At 27.5% G+C, this 20,549-nt stretch overlaps 1 protein-coding gene and 1 pseudogene across 2 annotated transcripts in view; one reads left to right on the top strand and one right to left on the bottom strand.

Annotated features, from left to right (window-relative positions):
• Positions 1 to 20,549, top strand: part of LOC114126139 (uncharacterized) — a 53,295-nt gene that overhangs the window by 11,842 nt on the left and 20,904 nt on the right. For both annotated transcript variants that reach the window (XM_050206419.1, XM_050206420.1), the window contains exons 4-8: positions 4,005 to 4,034; positions 5,828 to 5,973; positions 9,073 to 9,190; positions 11,364 to 11,623; positions 12,792 to 13,007. In XM_050206419.1, coding sequence (XP_050062376.1) covers positions 4,005 to 4,034; positions 5,828 to 5,973; positions 9,073 to 9,190; positions 11,364 to 11,623; positions 12,792 to 13,007 — 770 coding nt within the window. The remainder of the gene's footprint in view (positions 1 to 4,004; positions 4,035 to 5,827; positions 5,974 to 9,072; positions 9,191 to 11,363; positions 11,624 to 12,791; positions 13,008 to 20,549) is intronic.
• Positions 18,075 to 19,183, bottom strand: LOC126551989 (uncharacterized; annotated as a pseudogene).

The following is a 20,549-nucleotide window of genomic DNA, read 5'->3' as shown; positions in this document are numbered from 1 at the left end:
ACCCAATACTTATGAAATATAACTCTAAAATAGAAAATAGTTTGATTGAAAATGTTCTTAATTTGTCTTAAGTAATTTTGCATGTTATTTGTATGGTTCCATTTTGATTAGTTAGTTTATAGTAACAGTTTAAATTTATTAATATATTTATTATCATAAATCATAATATACAAATATACAATTAATTTGCAGTATAAAATAATTTTATGTTGTAACATTTTTATCAATAAACTATAAAGTAAATACTTCTAAACAGAACTCAATTGTGAACTCTATTTCTAACTACTAAGTGTATGTTATTACTTTTTTTTAATAATATTTACTGACTATTATTAACTATTATAATACAATATTATTATTTACTATTTATTAAATTTAACATGACATGTTTAATAGGTGTTAATTATGACAAAGCATTTTTGGTATTAAAACAAAATAGTGTCCACTTTAAATCTAAAGTATTTATTTATCTGGTGGTTTAGAGTTAAATTATAAGTAATATTGTAATAATAGATAACTATATAAGTACATCTATTATTCTATAATTAATGAAAACCCTAATGTTAAAATATTATTTTAAAACATACTCAACATGTTAAATGATTCAGGATATAAAAAAATATATATCTGATTTTTTATTATAATGTAATATTATACCAGACAACTCCATTTCTTTAATATTATTCTATCTAGTTAACAGAAGAGTATACTTAGCTAGAAACATGGATAAAAATGATAAAATATTAGAAATTAATAAAACGTGACTACGTGAGACACCTCAGCATAGATATTAAATAACTAATTACTATACATGGTTATTGATTGTATTATCAGGAGGGGGATAATAATTAAAAATAAAATAAAAAAATTCACCCCCATATTACACAAAAAATAATTATATTTATGATTTATTTAATGTAAACATAAATAAATGTTTGCATTAATATTTGTTTAAGTATTTAATACAACCATTAACCACCAAAGGATTGTAACATTAGTTATATTTAAAACACTTTTTAAATTAAGTATTTTAAGTGCTGTCTTGAACGTAATTAAATATCAAATACCTATCTAGTTTATTTAAATATATTTTTAAATTAAAAATGATCATATTTCATATTATTTTTTGACAATCGTAACATATTTTTTTTTTTATATTTTTCATATTATGTTATTGTTGAAGTATTTCAGAATTAAAATATAATAAACATTAATTATTTATTTTAATTTTTCAGTATAAAATTAAGTAGGTAGTACAAGATTAAGTTTTGTATTTAGGCTATAATGTATAACATTACAATTTTAAATGAGTAATTACAAAATTAATTAAATTAATACATTTTCAAATTCATGACAAGTATTATAAATATATTTGTTTTTATTTGTTTTTAAGTACTTTTGGTACGAATGTATTTTTAATAGTATTTAAAAACAGTTTTAAAAGTATTTTTTACCATACTGACGAGAATTTAGTCAGAAATAATAATTATCATTTTGTCACTAGATGATGATAATTATTTTTAACTATGATTAAAATAAAATAAAAATTATAGATCTTGTAAAAAATAAAATATTCATAATCATTTTTAATTTGCACTTTTTGAGGAGTGTAAAATTATACTTTTGAATCTAACATACTATTCTTTGGTGGGTCTACTGCTCTTGCATGCCCTGCATTAAGTCATAAATGCTAACTTTTGTTCATAAGTAAATATTAAGTGGGTATAATAATGATTAAAAATAAATAATTTATTTGTTGATCCATAATAATGTTTACATACCATCTAAAAATTAAAACCGTTTTTGATAAAACTTAATATACTTTAATAGTATATAAATATTAATAGTACCTATATCATATTTATTAAAATAGGTAGGTACCATAGATACTACCTACTAATTTTTTTATTAGGTATATTAAGCAATGTGGCTGTCTTAAAAATAGTCAGTTATGATTTATTCATCAGTAAATCACATAACTACATATCTACATTATTAACCAGAAATAAATGCCTACATACATAAATAGGTTACACTTTTAAACATATACTTTTCAAAACTCCAATACTTATATTCAATATACAGTTTGTTCAATATTTGGAAGACTCATCTATACAATTTTTTCATAATCTAAGAATAACTAGATACATCATTTAAATTTTGAAGTTTTGATTACCTAACAAAATGTCTTACTTTTGATATTGATGTTCCTATTCCTTGGTGTTCTGTAACTACTTATGTTTTAATGTTATGTTAAAATATTTTAGTTTATGAAACTATCAACAATAAATAACAATATTTAACTGTAAATTAAAATATAAATATAAGAAATTACTTTTGAGGATTCTATAGGTAACACGAAATTTACTATCCAATTACCATTTGACACAGTGCTAAATAATTCAAGCCAGTTATTAGCAGAACTTATGTCTGTAATATTTGTTCGCACAGTGAAGATATTTTTTTCAGGATTTGATTTAGCCCAATCAATATCAGATACATATTTATTATTGATATATTTAATTATTGTTTCAACTTTCAATTGACATCCTTGAAGAATATTACTTGCAATAAATAAATACCAAATAAAATATTAACAACTATAAAGTATTATATAAAGTACCTATTATATATAATATTTTTTATTTAATGATAATAATATAAATATTATTAATACAGTTGTGTAATTGATAAAAGATATTATAATATTTATAATCAATGCTTTAATAATTATATTATATTATAATAGTCAATTAATAATCAAATAATCAATATCATAATATAAAATATTTGGTGCGAATTTTAAAAGGGCCAATGAAAACTGCATTTTAAAGACTGGCTCTGTGGCTATAGAGGGTTTGATAATACGCCGCCGGGCATGGGCGTAGGTAGAAAATATTTTCAGAGGTGGTTTGATCTAGATATACATTCAATTTAATGTACAATATTTATTTTAAAATTGTTTCATCTTTAATTTCGGGGGGTGTTTGAACACTCAAAACACTCCCTTTACCTATGCCCATGCCGCTGGATCTAAAACGACCGCCTAACTGGTTGCCTCGTCTTTCCATGGAGTGGGTTATCTATATATTAGATAATAATAATATAATTAATATAATATAATAATAATATAATATAATATAATATAATAATATAATAATATAATATAATAATATAATATATAATAATAATAATAATATATAATATAATAATATAATATAATAGTATATTTAATCTATGCATTAAGGTACGTAGAATTCATACATTTTTGACTTGTTCCCAAAAATTATTTAATATTCCTCGAATTTCCTACAGCTGACATTGACGACACCATGCGTATTTAAGTTTCAGACGTGGACTGTTAACATATCAATCTATAAAATATTTCAGCGTTATTTCCATGCATAATAAATTTTAAAGACTTCGCACAAGACAGGGAATAGTTAACCAATTATATACATGGAATCAGTTTGTAGTACCTATGAAACGAAAAATTAAATTCCGTAGACGATGCCACAGCCAAAATATGAATCTCAGAGTTATATAATAAACAAAATTAATTGAAAATTGAGACTAAATATTCTTCGAGCTTCTAGGAATATGTTTTCCCAATTTGGTTACAATTATTAGATACCTAAGTAGTTTCTCTAGTACGTATTATCTAGTACTTACAAAATATGCAAACAAAATTGCTGTATATTATATAAATTATCTACATATACTTGATATATATATTATATACCTATACACTACCTATATACTTAATCAATATAATAATTATTATACACATAAAACATTGATGAAAGTTTGACGAAAATTTTTATTTCAAGAACTTGGTATTAATTTTATGTTGTGTGGAGGTTTAAACTAATAGAGATATTGTGAAATTATAACCTTGAAGATACACTAATAAATAACGTATAATCTATATATAACAATATCCTAATACTATAAAAAAAAAATGATATATTTAAAGACAATTTAGTGTTTGTTTTTGATTACAGGAAAATCATTGATCTTAGATGATACTGTTAGTAAGTATTTTTATTTATTGCATAATATATTAAACATTCTATTAATATAAATAATGTTTTTGTTTATTACACATAACTAGCTGTCCCGACATGGCGTTCCCCGTGTATTAGTTTATTTTTTGGCATTTTCGTGTCGTGTGTTAGTATTTACTGTAATATTAAAAGTATGAAGTATCTATATTGATATTCGAAAGTGTTCGAAAGTGTCTATTATACATCGTAAAATACTTATTACTCAGTCAATTTATACGAATTAAAAAATAAAAATGGATAAAGATCTGTGATTAATATAATTTTTAGACATTATATTACGTTTAGGTCTCAATTCCAAATACATTATAAACACTTTTCATTATATTGTCACTTTCTATTAAAGCTACTGTATATACTATGTAGCTATATAAAATCTATGCAAACTTTTAAGAGCCCCTCTTTTACCCCCTTAGAGGTTGAATTTTGAAAAATTATTTCTTAGTGTGCCCCTACATTGCTTAAAGAACCTTTGTACAAGATTTCAAGTCTCTAGACCCAGTGATTTAGTCTGGGCATTGAAGAATGAATAGAGGTGGTCTCCTATATGTATATAGATTATATAATTATAATATATACATTTAATTGTGTATCTAATAGTAACGTTATCTTATATAAAACTAATTTCTAACTTAATATATTCATGTATACGAGGGTTGTTATGCCCAGATAGATATAAGTACTCCTTTGAACTATGCACATTCAAATAAACAAATCACTAATTATTGTTATTTGTAATTATGTATTATGAACGTTAATAATATTATTACATTTATAATAATATTTACTTTTTCATACACATTATACACTACAATAATGATAGTATGATCAGCTAATAAATAATTAAACTGAAAATGTGTACCAATTGTGAATGAAGTTCACCATTTAAATATAATTTAAAGACTACGAACTATGGGTGAAGAAATTTAATCAATCCAATATCTAAAAGAATAAGTGGGAAGTACATGAGTTTATTCTTAATTAATATACACGTACCAAATGAATATACTAAATGTAAAAAATACCCGTAGAAGAGCATTTATAACAATGATGTAATAAAAATATTTTACGAAATACCAAAAATCATGATTACAATCATTGACTTCAATTCCAAGTATAGTTCGTTTGTTTGTTTTTTTTTTATTAAAAATCTATGTTTAATATTCACACAGAAAACACAACAAGTAAATTGAATACTACTCGTCTATAATAATACTAATAGTTGTATTAATTGTCTTGAAGGCGGAAAACCGTCTATCAATAATATCTCCTGTGTTAGGCAAGGCCCATCTATTGACCATTTTATTTTTAATCACATTGGAGGGTTGCTGTGGTTGGTTATAGAAGACATACGGGAAATAAAAGGGTTTTGTCTTGAATGAAACTTTTTGTAGTGTCGAGTGGTTATTTCATTGACTGTTGAGATTCGTAGATCCTTGTGTAGTGCGTCGATGGTCATATACCATTAGGTTAGACTGGAAAGCTTGTATCGGTCTTATATTAATCAGTTTAGCTTGGCCCCAGATTTGAATAATAAGATTTTTTTAAAATATTATTTATAAACTTACTTGTTTTATTGCAATGTGTTCGATATATTTGATAAACTCTACTACTTGTCACAAAACTGTGTTGCTTACGTAAAATAGGTATACACCAGCAATCATATTATTATACCTATTAAAGTTGTCAGAACAAAAGCAAATTTCATGTTGTTTTAAAAATTATTTTTTAGTTATAAAACTAGGGTTGCATTTCATTTTCAGCAATTGAACAACTATGGAGTGAACTTCTTGAAACTGGAACTGACACTTATAGAATTAAATTTCATAACCAATTAATAAACCGATACAAAAAATACAACAAAAACGGTTTATTTGCAAGAATACATGAAAATATTACGGGAAAGAAAGTAAATAAAAAATGAACATTATAAATATATACAATAATCAATAAATGTCACTAACACATAAACACACATGAATATATATATTATTTCTATGTATAAATATACTTAAATGTAGATTGCCTACACAAAAAATAATGAATAACCTTTAAAAATGGCAAAAAATTCCAACTTAAAACGATTAATTTTATAAAAACAACTTGATATTTGATTCTATTGTTATTTCTTAACACATATTTCTTAGCCTTTGTTCATATTTATTTTATTTTATTTTTTTTGAACTGTACCAAGTTTGATACTTAAAAATTTAATAACTGCTTGTGAATTTGGTTTATGGCGAGCTCAAAAAATAATTTAATATTAAATAATAAACTTTTTTTTAAAAAAAGGTAGGATATGTTTATATTAAAAATATATTGGGGGAAATTGTCCTAGTAGACCGAAAACAGTCTTTAGGAAAATTTCCGGAGGGGGTGGAGGTCCGCAATTCTTGTAGTGCAAATGCTTTTGATTTTAACACAGATAATGAAAATAATAGGTACATTAGGTTTAAAATATTCAGAACCAACTAAAACAGGAGAAATACTTGGTTCAAAAATTGGAAATAGTAGAAATGTGTGAGAATAGATTTATTTTCATGTGTAGGAATCGGTTATAATGATTGTTGTGTTAATATGCCTGCTACTCGTATTATTGCATTTTAATTGTCCTCGTGAAGATAAACAGAACCAATTAAATCTTGCTTGTCTTTTAATATGTCTATTTGATAAACTAATTGTGATATGTGACATACATCAGTTGTATCATCAAATAAAATACAGTTTTATTTAGCCTTCTGTATTCGATTAAATACAATTTAAAGAACTTCAATGTCACAATCATTTATTAATTAATTTGTCGATATTTTATTAACATTAAAAGTGTAATTATTTTTAGCTGTCATTAAATGATTTTCCAAAACTATATTTTCATTATCTATTCGGAACCTTAATAATGAACGAAAATTCTCTTCAATTGCAATAATTCATATTAAGTAATGAACTGCCAATCAGGTAGCCTCTTATAGGTAACTATATTCTGTTATCTAGGTACTATTAAATACTATTTTTATTATTGGAACAAGTCTTTCTCTATTTTCATTTTTCAAAAACTTGCTGTATACGTAAAGTTTCAACTAGTTTCTAATATCGTATGTTGAATTTTTATATACTTAAATGGATGATTCACCTTCAACTATTGCCAACTTATGATACTGAGTTTGAGAATTAAAGTCTACGTCTCCATGTTTCCTTAATAAATTAGCAAATTTTATTAAGAATTTATTCACCAATTTTTAACAGATATTGTTTTTACCTAGTAGAATATCATTACTAAAACTGACGCAACTTTTCCAAAAAAGACCCTTTTTCACATCGGAATAAACTAACTAAGAATAAATTGATAAATGTGATGATTGTAACCTAACTTTTCCAGGGGTGAGGACCTAGTGATTTTTAAAAATCATAAACTTAGTAAAATCATTAATAGTATGTATGTGATCTATAAAGTTACTAATATCATAATTTTCAGATAAAGTAGTATATTCAAATCTGTTTGGAAACAATATCGTAAAAATTTATTCTTTGTTGCAAAATCTAAGATTTATATTTAAAATCAACATAGGTATTTTGAGTGATCAAAAAAATGTTTTTATTTAATGTTAATATACTTAAAAAAAATGATTTGAATAAGTTACCTATCCAAATACTGTTTTTATCTCCAACACCGTTGTTTACAATAAATGATGAACACCTTTTCTTATTTATAGTTCATAAGAATTGTATCGAAATTTATTAACTAGTAGATTATTTTCTTATTCATTGAAATTATATCACTTAAAGTGATTTGATATTTATAAAAAAACGTTTAACAAGGAAAGGTTTAATATTTGGGGTTTTATGGGTAGACTTACAGTATGGTAGAACCTTTGGTAGTGCTACTGGCGGGATGACTGTCTCTATTATGACTATGGTCGTCTTAAGCGTTTGCAACCGGTGAAGGCACTGTGGACGGCGGCTATGGCGGTCTCGAAGGCGGCGCAGTACGGAGGCGAAATGGTAGTTACTCGTCTGATTTAGTTTGGACCAATATTAATTTAGTCCCTAAATCAGAGGAGTAAGTTTGACGGTGGTCGAACTACTTCGGACGGCGGTCTCGAAGGCGGCGAGGCGTAAATACGATGATTCACTTTACCGGGACCCGTCACCAGTTTCAACCAACTATAGATGACTCCATGTAAACTGTTTGTCGCCGGTAGAGTGAATCGGAACCGATACTGTCGATTTTTGCAGCTGTGTATATTTGTATGCTGTTCTGGCATTCTCCGCGTAGTAATAATGATCGATGGCAATTGCGGTTTTTGGTGGTATCTGTTGGTATAGTTTTCGCGGAGCACGCTGTAATATTATGGTAGTACATGATTAAGGTGACGCTTAATGTATATGTACCATCAGATTACTGGTAACAGGATTTTGATCAATTAGTACTGCTGGTACAACGTCGTTCACGCTATCTAGTGTGGGTGCCCGGCACATGTTATTGGGCACTGCACGCATATTAATACGCATACGGTTGACTGGTAGCGCGTTGGCGCGCGATTGCGGCACCCGTCGATCGTATCAGTTTCAATTTTCTGCACCGTACGCGATGTTTACTATGGTTGTGCGCGCTATTGTGCGAATGGTAAAATGGTCTCGTTACACCGTATTTACTTTAGCTGTGGGAGTTTTAAACAATAATTTATGATGAAGTTACACCCAATCATTAAATTATAAATAAATGAACAAACATCAATTAACATATACAATTATCTAGTAAAATATAACATACTTGGTAACAATAAAATATTTAATTATAAAATGTACGAGTGTCTTCAAAAAAATTATTTGGTTTAGTTTAAATAAATTTTACCTAGATACCCACTGAGTTTTATGAAAAAAAAAAATTATGAGCATTATATATGGATATATGATAAATTAAACTAATAAATGTTTTTATTTTATAAGTTATGTATGTATTACGAATGTATACTAATATAATAATTATGGTAAACAAAATTATTTTTAGAAAAACTTATCAGAAGAGTATAAAGAGTATATGGTATTAATTCAATCGTACTATAATGCTGCAAGTACATATTATTTTTCTAAGAACTATCAATTTGCATATAAAGTGGTCACTGATGGTAAATATTATAACACACATATATATATTATTAATATTGTTAATTGGATAATATAAAATAAAAAATAGGATATTATTTTTTTTCTAATTTTTAAATTGATCAATTTGATTAAACCAATCTAAAATATTTTTAAAAGAAAAAATAATTTTTTTTTTAGTTTTTCGGGATAATTCATTGTAGATTTTGTAAGATATAATTGAGGACATAAATAATTTCTGTCAATAAAAAAAAGCAATCAATTTAAGTATCGTGGTTATTTATATTCTCAAATTCTGAACGTGGCGATGAAAGTTTTTATTTTACAATGAAGTGTGTGTACAGTGTACACAATACGTTGTGGATACAATGATTCGATTTTGAATTCTGTCATCAAAGATGTTCCCTTAGTTATTTTAAATTAAATAAAAAAAAATATTTTCTGTGTTATATGATTATTATAAAAAATTATATTTTTACAAAATTCCTTAAATTCACGAAAATGTAGATATCATTCTACAATTGAACACTTATAAAATGAGTAATTTGTCTTGAATTTTTAATAAAAAGTCCATTTTAAGTATATCACACTGAAATCAAAAAATCTGATAAATAAACATTTAAAATCTTATTTTATATATGAGAGTTGTGAAAAAAATTAAGGTTCGCTCATTTCCTTCATTTATAAAACTTTTTTTTTATTTAAATTTAAAAATACACCATTGGAAAGGCTTATCTCCTAGCTATTTTTCAACATATTTGCCAGATTTTTCTCTGTATATTTGTTGAAGACAAATCCACTTATGGTAACACACTTCAAAGAAGTCCTCTGTCAATAAATTGGTAGAGTAATTTTGTGACCGCTTCCCGCAACACTTCGTCCGTCTAGAATCATTGTCCACTCAAGTATTGCTTTAATTTTGGGAACAACTAGAAGTCACAAGGTGCAAGATCAAGGTTGTAAAGGTCATGTTCAACGAGATCCCAACCAAATTAGGTCCAAAATTAAGTCCTTGGTCCTACCCATCTTAGCCTAACCTAGCCTAACCCTAACCTTAATCTAACCTTTCAGTCAAAATCGTGTTGATTGATTTTTCACTAACCTCGGGTACCCGGGCAGCCAGTTACCGAATCGTTATCCTTCGATCTTCTAGCAGAATTCTCAATTTTCGCCATAACTTCGTTGGAATTCGCTTCATTGTTCATAGTGGATATCTCTGCGTCCTTTGGAGAACTCGTTATACCATAAGCGGACGTGTTGAACGCTGATGCATGCTTACTCATCAATTTTCATAAATTTTCTATGAATTTCAACTGGTGAAACTTTGTAGCATCTAAAATTAGATCACTGCATGAACTTCGCACATATCGATGACAACGATAAGAAGTTTCATCGCAAATGGTTGACAGGCCGGCATTGAATGCCGCAATGAGTTCAGCTAATGCGGGATATCGAGTAAGGGAATCAGTACACTTGGTGGTTTCCTATGAAGCACGTTTACAGCATTGGGAGCTATTTTTTAATACAACTCTATTTTAAATACTAAATTAAATTTAAACGATATTTAAACTATAAATAATTTAAATATCAATATCATTGATATTCATTATTTTTCTATAAAACTTAAACAATATTATTTTATTTTATGCAAACAATAATTTAATGTCATATTCAGATATAATTATTGATATTGAAAACTTTTGATATAAATTCAATTACTGATAAAATGGATATTTTGTATACTAAGGTAACTTAAAAATTAACACAAATTTGTTACAATGAAGTTAAAAGCATGTGGTTTCCTTAGAATTAGAGACAATGTATAGCTGAAGAAGGACTCTACCGCAATATAAAAAGCTAGTTTCTTGGAAACACAGAGACCTTTGATAAAACCACTAAATACTCTCTGATTGGCATAACCGTGTAGTATTTTTCAGCAGTATATGTTCACTAGCTACATCAGAAAATCACTTATTAACAAATTAATTAGGGCAATATTTAGTTAGTGATTTATGTTACCTTACTATACTATTACCTTTATTAATATTTAATTGTTTTCATTTATTGGAATACATATTGATTTGCATATTGTGCAGATTAGTCATATTATAAATGGGTGTTAGAATTCGATTTATTATTATTTTTTTTTTTTTAATATAAATGTAATTTTATTAAATATGGGATTTGTGTTTTCAGGTTTAAATTTTTTCAATTCAATAAGAGAAAAATTATATTCTAATGATTATAAAACACAAAAAAAACATGTAGATATATGGAATTTACTATTACTAACATTGAAATTAGATATAATGACTACTGAAGGAAACAATTTTGGAGATACTGGTAATGTAAGGATGGCAGTACGAGAAGAAGAAATAAAATTTGTTCAAATTGATTACGCTAAACCATTTCCCAGTTCAGCAGTATTATTGTTTCGAAGACATTTTTTAGATTATGTGAGTACATTTGATTTATAAAATATCAGTTAAATATTAACAAATGGCCAAGATTTGATGGAGAGCAGAGAGGGTACGGTCCTGGGCTCATATTTATCTCCAAAAGGCTACGTTATATTAGTTGCAGACGAATTATTCAAAGTCACAATTATAATATACCAATTGCGGATACTTCTTTGAGTTAGCCGAGTGATAATCATTTCACTTGATCAGTGAGTTTTGGGTGTCTATAACTCGGTTACTAAATAAAAATGAATAAGTCGATTATCACGTCTGAGAGTTCAGTTAGTTAACAGTTTTCATTGGGTGTAAAATATTGTGCCCGGTGTTTTTTTGTACTTAAAAAATAAATATTTACCGAAAATGGTAGATGAGTTTCTAGTCATCAGTCATGATAAATATGATGTTTAATAACATAATATTGATAAATATTTTTTAATCTAATTAATTTAATCCAACTACAAAAACAAATTTCAACTACAAAATGATTAAAAATGGTTTCAAATCCCATATAACTTAAATTTTTAAAATTTCTTTTATCTTCAACCTTTAATTCGAAGAAAAAAATCAACAGTATGGTCTTGAAATAAAATACCAAGTTATACTACACAAACAATAGGTGTTATATTTCTTAATAATATGAAAAATAAGTAAAATTACTTATAACTGATCAAGTAATATAACTTATTGAAATAATTGTTATAATTTGATAAAATGTACAAAAAAAAATTATATAAAGTAATAAAGCAAATACCTATTAGTTGATAAGTATAATATGCGACAAAGATTAAACTTGTTGTATACAACTCAATAAGTCTCAGTTAGAACTAGTGTAGAACTAAAACTTCATAGAAATCAGTTTTACGAAACTTTATTTATAAGACATAATTAATTACAGAACTAGATAATTCTTAAAAATACTGGTACCTATTATAGATACCTAGATACACTAAGTGATTTAAGCTTGATGAATTATGATTGAATTTATGACGGCCATATATTTTTTTTAATAAATTTATAGGTTATTAATTTATTAGTTTGATCTAAATTCTAAAGTTAAGTAAAAACTAATCATTAGAAATATACCTACAATTTTTAAAATACTATATGATAATCACATTACGTTTATTTTTTAATTAAATTGTTTACCTTATTATATCATTCTCAGGAGAACAATATCACGAAGGACAAAATTCAAATATTGCATAAATTAAGGAGATGGTTAAATAATGAGAAGTTATGGACGGAGTTAGACGACGATATTTTGTATAGAAAACACATTTCTATGTACAAGTTCTTAGTACTTTTCACCATAAGTTCTGAACAAGGAGACAAATTAAGTAATATACTTAAAGCAATCGAAAAACCGGTCTTATCCATTGAAGTAAGTACAATATTATAGTTATCATTGAAAAAACAAATTGAAAAAGTCAACATTTAACATTGTTTACAACAACGGGCCTTACTAAGACGTACGTTGGACGCTAAGTCCTCCGGACCTTCGTGAGTGGGAAAATTTAAGTGACTAACAATTTGCTTATAATGCAGAGCACAATATAATAATAAAATAACAAGAAGAGCAATAAAATACAAATAATAATAAAAGGGATAACAATATTATAAAATCATTAATACAAGGTACAAGGGGAGGGGCTGGGATCACCGTCTGGCCTGTACCACTGCAACTGTGACTGTGGGTATTGAGGTGGTGATGAACGGCTGAGCTGTGGGATATCGCGAGCAAGCGATCGTTCGGAAAAGCCTTTTGTCGTACTGGACACTGGTGTGGAGCGACACGTACACGAACAAGCGAATGCGTAGCGGAGCAGCGAGTTGACACGTGGTTCACGTGTGTGCACCTGAGCGTAGCGCAATGCGTTGACAACAACAACCAAAGAACTCGTGAATCAACGGAGAACGGACTGTACAGCAACAGTAATTACACGTAGAGCAACGGAGCGCTAACGATACCAAAGCAACGCAAATAATCAAGCTTAAACGGCACAAAAAAAAACGTGGTTTTGCGTACAGATGGTACGGACGAGGAAACGCGTACACTTTCACGGACGGAACCGAACAGAAAGCACAACGAACGCACCGGTTCGCCAGCGACAAAACGCTGTTAACGACAGTCTAGCCAACATAGCATTGCGGCTGACGGCGCGTAGCGAACATGACCATAGTACATAGCGCGACATCCGACGGCGGCAACTCGACAGTCAAAAAGATCGAACAAATATGGTGATGCAGTATTTCATTGTTAGAATATTTTAATTACAATTGACACAATGTAAAAATGTAAATTACCATTATTTCAACTTGAGTTAACATTTTTAAATGAAAAAAAGTGGGAACCGTTTTGCTGTACATTAGATGCCGTGTGGACCACAATAATATAACTATAATAGCAGTGTTAAATTTGAATCCAATGATAGATATCATTACATTATACTAAAAACGATTCCGAATGGAGATAATTTGTCAGCCTAGGATATATTTCCAGTGGTTGATGAAAAAGGAGGTTTATGTTTTAACGGCCTGAATAAACCAAAGTTTAAGTCCTTTTCTAATGATTGTTTGCCTGATTTATGAAAAATTTTGTATTCAATTTGCAACTCTTAGCTACTGATATAAAAATTTTTATGATTCATACCCACAAAATAATTTGCAAATAATCATGATTTTGTCGAATTTTTGTCAATATTTGAACTTAAAAAGCCAATTAAAAAAAAATTTGTCTATGTATTCTTATAATTTTTGAATCACTTTAAGAATAACTTTTGAGTAACTTTGTATTCTATTTTCAAATATTTTGAATTAGCCAAAAAAATCGTATCGATATTTATAAAAAAAAAAAAAAATTAAACAAACACGAATACTTCAAATGCCTTAAAATAAGCAAAATATTTTGAAAATTATACCCTGTAAAGAAAATACCAACCTAAAAACTGGTGAAATCTTCAAGTATCTATGACTAATACTTTTTGAAAAATAACAAATATTTAAAATCGTTTGAGGATAAATCGTTATCGCTACGCAATTTCATAAAAATGTAAAATTCATACGCACATAACATTTTTCCTATAATGATGATTCGAGTTCTCTCTAAAGTTATTTGAAGGAAAACTTATAGAAAACTTAATGTTGAATTTTTAACATAAGATATAAATAAAAAAGATTTTATGATTTTTAACTACAAAATTACTTGCAAATTTTCGCGATTTTGACAAATTTCATAAAAATTTGAACTATAAACGCTTATAAAAGAAAATTGTGATTAACGATTTTTGATTTTTTTTTAAATACAATAAGAAAAGCTCATAAGAAACCTTGCATTAAATTGTCAAGTTTTTGGTGATCCAAATTTTTTTAAATCGACACTTCAAAAAAAAATTAAAAAATGAGGAAAATTGAAAATTTCAGTTGTCTATGAATAGTTCAAAAAAGTCAAAATATTTTAGAAATTTAACTTTATATAGACTAACATTAATAAATACTAATATTAATACTATTATTCAACATTTCAAGTATTTACAGTGGTTCATTATTATAGAGTTACAACGATATAAAAAAATTGATTTGGTCAAAAACTTATTTTGCTTAAAAATTCCCGTTTTCCGTCACTTTTTTTTGAAAATTTTTGAAAAATGTTTATCTAAAGAGAGTTCAGAATCTAAAATAAGTTAAATAGTTTAATAAGTTAAAATAATTTTGTTTGATTTATTAAATGACGCTTTGCCCGTATGTATTGTTTACGTATAACATAGCAAATTTTTGTTCACTAGTTTCAATAGAATGCCGTTAGTTTTGACATTAGAGTAAATTGACCTATTATAAAATTTAAAGGTAAAACTATTATCTAGAATCGCACGTAGATTTCCATTTATATTATGATTTTAAAGTATGTTTTGATCTTACATGCGTGTAAACTGTAAGATGGAGACATCACATGGGGTAGGAGATCCTCGTACCTTGTAATGTTTAATGATCTTACGTCGCTTACGATCGCTTATGATCGCTTGGTAAATAGGTCGAAGTATATTTTCGTCGCGAAACAAAAATATTACTTTAAGAAAGTTACCTATGTATGAACCTATAAATTTACAATAATTATTATTATAGGTTTTGCTATTAAGTTGAATAATAGCATGTATTTATTTACATCCAGCTTTATTAGGTATTGCACAATATCTATACGATTATAGTATGTTATGATAATAAATATTATCGGATGTCATTTATCTGGAATAAAAATAATATGTTGCCTCTATAGTCTGTACTACATACAGGAGTGCATTGTGTTTCAGTTGACTATGATAGACGGTGTAGTCTAGTGCTATTTGAAAGATAACGCAAAAATACAAAAAAATACATTTAACATGACTCTAGATTATATTAGGTCTTAAAGTGAAAGAGTAAAAACTATTTAAGAATATGTTAAAAATGTAAAAAAAAATTAAAACAATAATAATATATTCAGATAAATATTCTTTTTTAATTTTTTTAATTTAACCTTAATATCACATATTCATTTGCCGGACATTGCCAAAAGCGTAAAAGGAAGTTTAAAGGAGCTTGCTAAGAATATTGAACTCTGCAGTAGATACTCAATCTGTTCACTGTTGTAGCAATTATTACTTTAAAGATAATAATAATGATTAATAATCAATAACTAAATGTTTATAGTATAATACATTTTATAATCTAATATAATTTTAAAAATTTTAGTTAAATAGAATAGCAGTTTCCGGTCAAATGCCCGACGTACGATAAATGAAAATCACTATTCTGCGCGTAAAATAACGCGAAAATACAGCAAAAACCTCAATCACTATAGTATGATCTTGTAATACCAGGTGTGAAGTCATTTATACTATTTAATTCTTTCGGTGATGAACAGGAAAACTGCGATCGTTTTCTTCTATTTCCCACGAAAGAAAATTTTCAAAAAATGTCCGAATGCGATCATTGATATGCAAATGGAATTCTCCCCGTCTATATTTTCTCAACCATATACTATTCACGGAATTCAATCTTAAAAAGTTTTACCTTCGGTGTATGCACTTTTACCAAATAAAAAAAAAACATATATTCGTTTATTACAATGCCTAAAAACATTAAACAGCAACTTAAAATTAAAATCATCGTGTTAGATTTTGAAATACAGCAATGAATGCTTTCAAAAAATAATTAGGTGATATCAAAATTCGTGATTGTCATTTTCACTTTGCGCAATCTATTTGAAGATCATTCAAGAATGTGGTTTATCAAAACAATACAAAGAATATCCCATTTTAGCTTTTGAAATAAAAAAAAATTAGACGTCTAGCATATGTTCCTGTTAATTCTATTTTTACTTATTAGATGTTTTGAACATTTGGTTAAAACTCCTTGTTACTCGAATCTAATTTACTTGACTATTTTGAAGAAACACGGGTTGGCAAAATGGAAAGAAAAATAAAAATAAAAAATATTTGATTACAATTTAAAATTGCTATATGAATATAACTTTCCACAAACCAATCAATAGAAGGATTGCATAATGGTTTGAAAATCGCTAAAAAATGGAGGAAATATAATAACACCGCTGAGAGGATAAATGCAATATGTCTTATGTAAAACATTTGATAATAGAACATTTGATGAATATATACCAACGATGATAGCTCACAACTTAAAATACTTTTCACGCACATTATTTTTTATAACTTATAATTATTTTTACACATATTTTTACATATTTTTTTAAAACAAATTACAACTAACAATTATTTTTATATGATACATATATTATTTTGAAAACGACCAATTGACTGTTACATTTGTTGCGTCCCGACTGGGTCGATTCATGCATCAGCGTACAAAATGAATACGTCGTGTTGTTCAAGTATACGTAACGTTTATTAAAATATTCCTTGCACGAATACAGTTGTTATAAGCTTAAGATTAAATTATATATAGTAAGATAGTGAGTGGTGTTACGACCGGCCTTTGAGTGTCATAGATATCCCTATCCATTGGTTATACTGTAACCCATAGATAAGAAAATTAAATAGATAGGAAACTGCAGTGTTAAAAATTGGAGCATTGAAAACAGCGCTCCTGGTGTCTGATGTAAGAACTACAACGCTGGCAGAACGGCGGCTACTAGAATACATTCCCGCTTTTTTTTGAATTTATCAATTGAAATTCTTTTTTCTTTACCGATTTATTATTGTTAATTAATAGGTGTTTGGAAAACAATAGAAATTAAAATAAAATATTTAATTGTACTATAATATTGTTATATTTAACAGCATAATATAAATAATAACAATGAATATTATAAAAAATAAATAATAAATTAAATATTAATTATTATACTATAAAATTATTATAATATAAACAAGAATAATACATGAAAAGAAAATTTAAATATTATTAAACATAATAGATTAAATGGCAATTTAGTTTAAGCAAATTGAAATATTGTTTTACTTTTAAACTTTGAGAATTTATTATACCTATTAGTTGCTGCTATTTTAATGTTATCTTTTTCGTTAGAATTTATTTTTTTTTACCATTTATTATACGATTAACTTCCACACACCAGTGGTTTGTTAATAATTTAATGGAGAAATTAAAATTTTGTTTTCAAATTGTTCAGAGTGAATTGGACAGTTTATTATGTTTAGACTAAATTGTTCTTGAATTTTAGAAATTAAAACTAACTTATAATCTAACCGATGACATATTGAAGGAAGTTGTAAATATATAAGATCAGTTATAGCCTGTATTAAACGACAAAAACTAACATTTGGATACTTGAGGTTAAGTTGTTCATTGTATTCTTTTGCTATCACGAGATCATGAGATTTACCAACGCTATAGTACAAATCTGACCTATACATATCTTAAATTTTTTAAACAGAATTGTACTTAATTTTTTAATTATAAATCCAGCAATATAATTTTGGGTTTGAAACTTTAAGTATGATAGCTCAAGTGTACAATGTACATACAGATTTATTTTTTACTAACCCATCAGCAACGCTAGGTTCATGATATATGTTTTGTGTAAAATCATTATTTATCTTAGAAAACAGTAAATTATATGAAGCCAGAGCACCTTCTGAGAAGTCTTCTTCACAATTGCTTCCAACCGAGTGCGATGTTCTTAAATTATTTAACATCAAAGTATTGTATGCTGAAGAAAACCCCTGAGTTGAAGGATTATTGGAACGATAACCAAGACTCCGAATCGCACCAAAGAAATTTTCGATTGGATCTTGGTTGAAGTTGCGAACCAATAAGGAATGTACACCGTATTCTGCCATTACTTTGTATATATTTTGAAAACATAGAAAAATTAATTACATCGGAATATCATCAAAATTATTATTATAACTAATAATTATTAGTTAAACAGAACTCAATTGTATTGAAAATATGCTAAGTTATTATTACACTGTATAATGTGTAAAAATATGTATACTTCTGATGGTTTTTATCCAGTTTTGTATGGTCCTTGGTTGTGGCGTGGAAGACTTTTTTTTTTGTAACCGAATCAACAAACACCATAGAATTAAGTATCTTCAAAGCACTTTGCCAAAATTCATGGTGAGGGCTTCTTTTTTTTAATGCTGAACGATAAATTTTGCCATCAACAATTTTATGCAAATTTCCATTGACCGAATCAAAAAGTTTGTCGAAAAAAAGACAAGCATCAGCTGTGTCTTGAGAACTAGGATCAAGTATTCCTTTGGCTGAAACCGTACATTCAAATTATAGTACCTATATTACAAACAAAACTTCAAACAAAGATGGTAGAACATATTAACATTTACCGGATAAGAATCTCATCAGTGCTGAAACGCGTTGGTTTAAAACCTGTGCTGCTATTTTCACTTTCATTTTTTTGATTTTACCAGGAATAATGTGATAATCAGTAATCCTCGGTAACATTTTTATCTCCTCGATGCTGCTGTCTAGCTTGTAGAGGTCTGCCAGGTGTTGCCATTGAGCTACTTTTTTCTCATTGTTTGTCATAAATATTAAATCTTTTTGTAGTAGATTATTTCTGATGCCTTTCAGTAGAGGGTCGAACAGATGAATAATCTTTATTCTTTCGTTTCCTTCACATTCAATTTCATAAAAATCTTCACTGTACTTTATTTTTTTTTTTAAACAGTAAGCTTTAGTTTCTTCATTCAATAACTTGATTGCACCTTCATTGCTAGCCCCTTGATCGCATATTGTAGCAATTATTTTCAACCCAGTTTTTTGAATGCTGGTCACAACTTTTTTATCAAAGCGCACAACAGAAATTTATCTGTCGATCCTTTTATAAAAGTATAAGCAATCGGCTGTTTGTATTTTTTGGTAATTCCTTTCACCATGACTACGAGTGCATGGTCAGCAAATTCCTGAGTCGTTGCACACCCATTATTTTCAAAGCTATCAATTTTTCCTGAAGCTGCATTGTAATGTAGTTCTGTACTTAGGTTCACCTCGTCAAACATTAATGTACAAAATTTCTCATTGACCTTTAACTTATTTACTTTTTCTTTAAACACTTACATTACAACTGGAGATATACCTGGTTCGATTTTAACTTGATGCAGCAAAGAAGTTAATGATCGACGGTATGGTAAAGTAAACAATGATGACAATAACTTATAGGATTTTGGACTCTTCTTATACAGTGACAAACTTAGTATTTTTTCATCTAGCATGAATCTTCTCTCTTTCTTCTGTTTTTGAGTTTCTCGAATTTGCAAATTAGTAAACAAAGTAGCAGCTGGTGATAGTTTGCCAGACAACTTATCGTTGATATAACGTTCAGAGAAATTTTCAGCAGCCCTTAATTTTTGCTTGAATGTTTTAGCTTTTGAAGATTCTTATTGGAGCTTTCTTTTCAAAATTATATTGTCAGCATACATTGATT

This window comes from Aphis gossypii, chromosome X (assembly GCF_020184175.1).
Source record: "Aphis gossypii isolate Hap1 chromosome X, ASM2018417v2, whole genome shotgun sequence".
NCBI classification, from domain to species: Eukaryota; Metazoa; Arthropoda; class Insecta; order Hemiptera; family Aphididae; genus Aphis; species Aphis gossypii.
The sequence above is the reverse complement of the archived record's forward strand: the minus strand, read 5'-3'. Positions and strand labels throughout refer to the sequence as shown.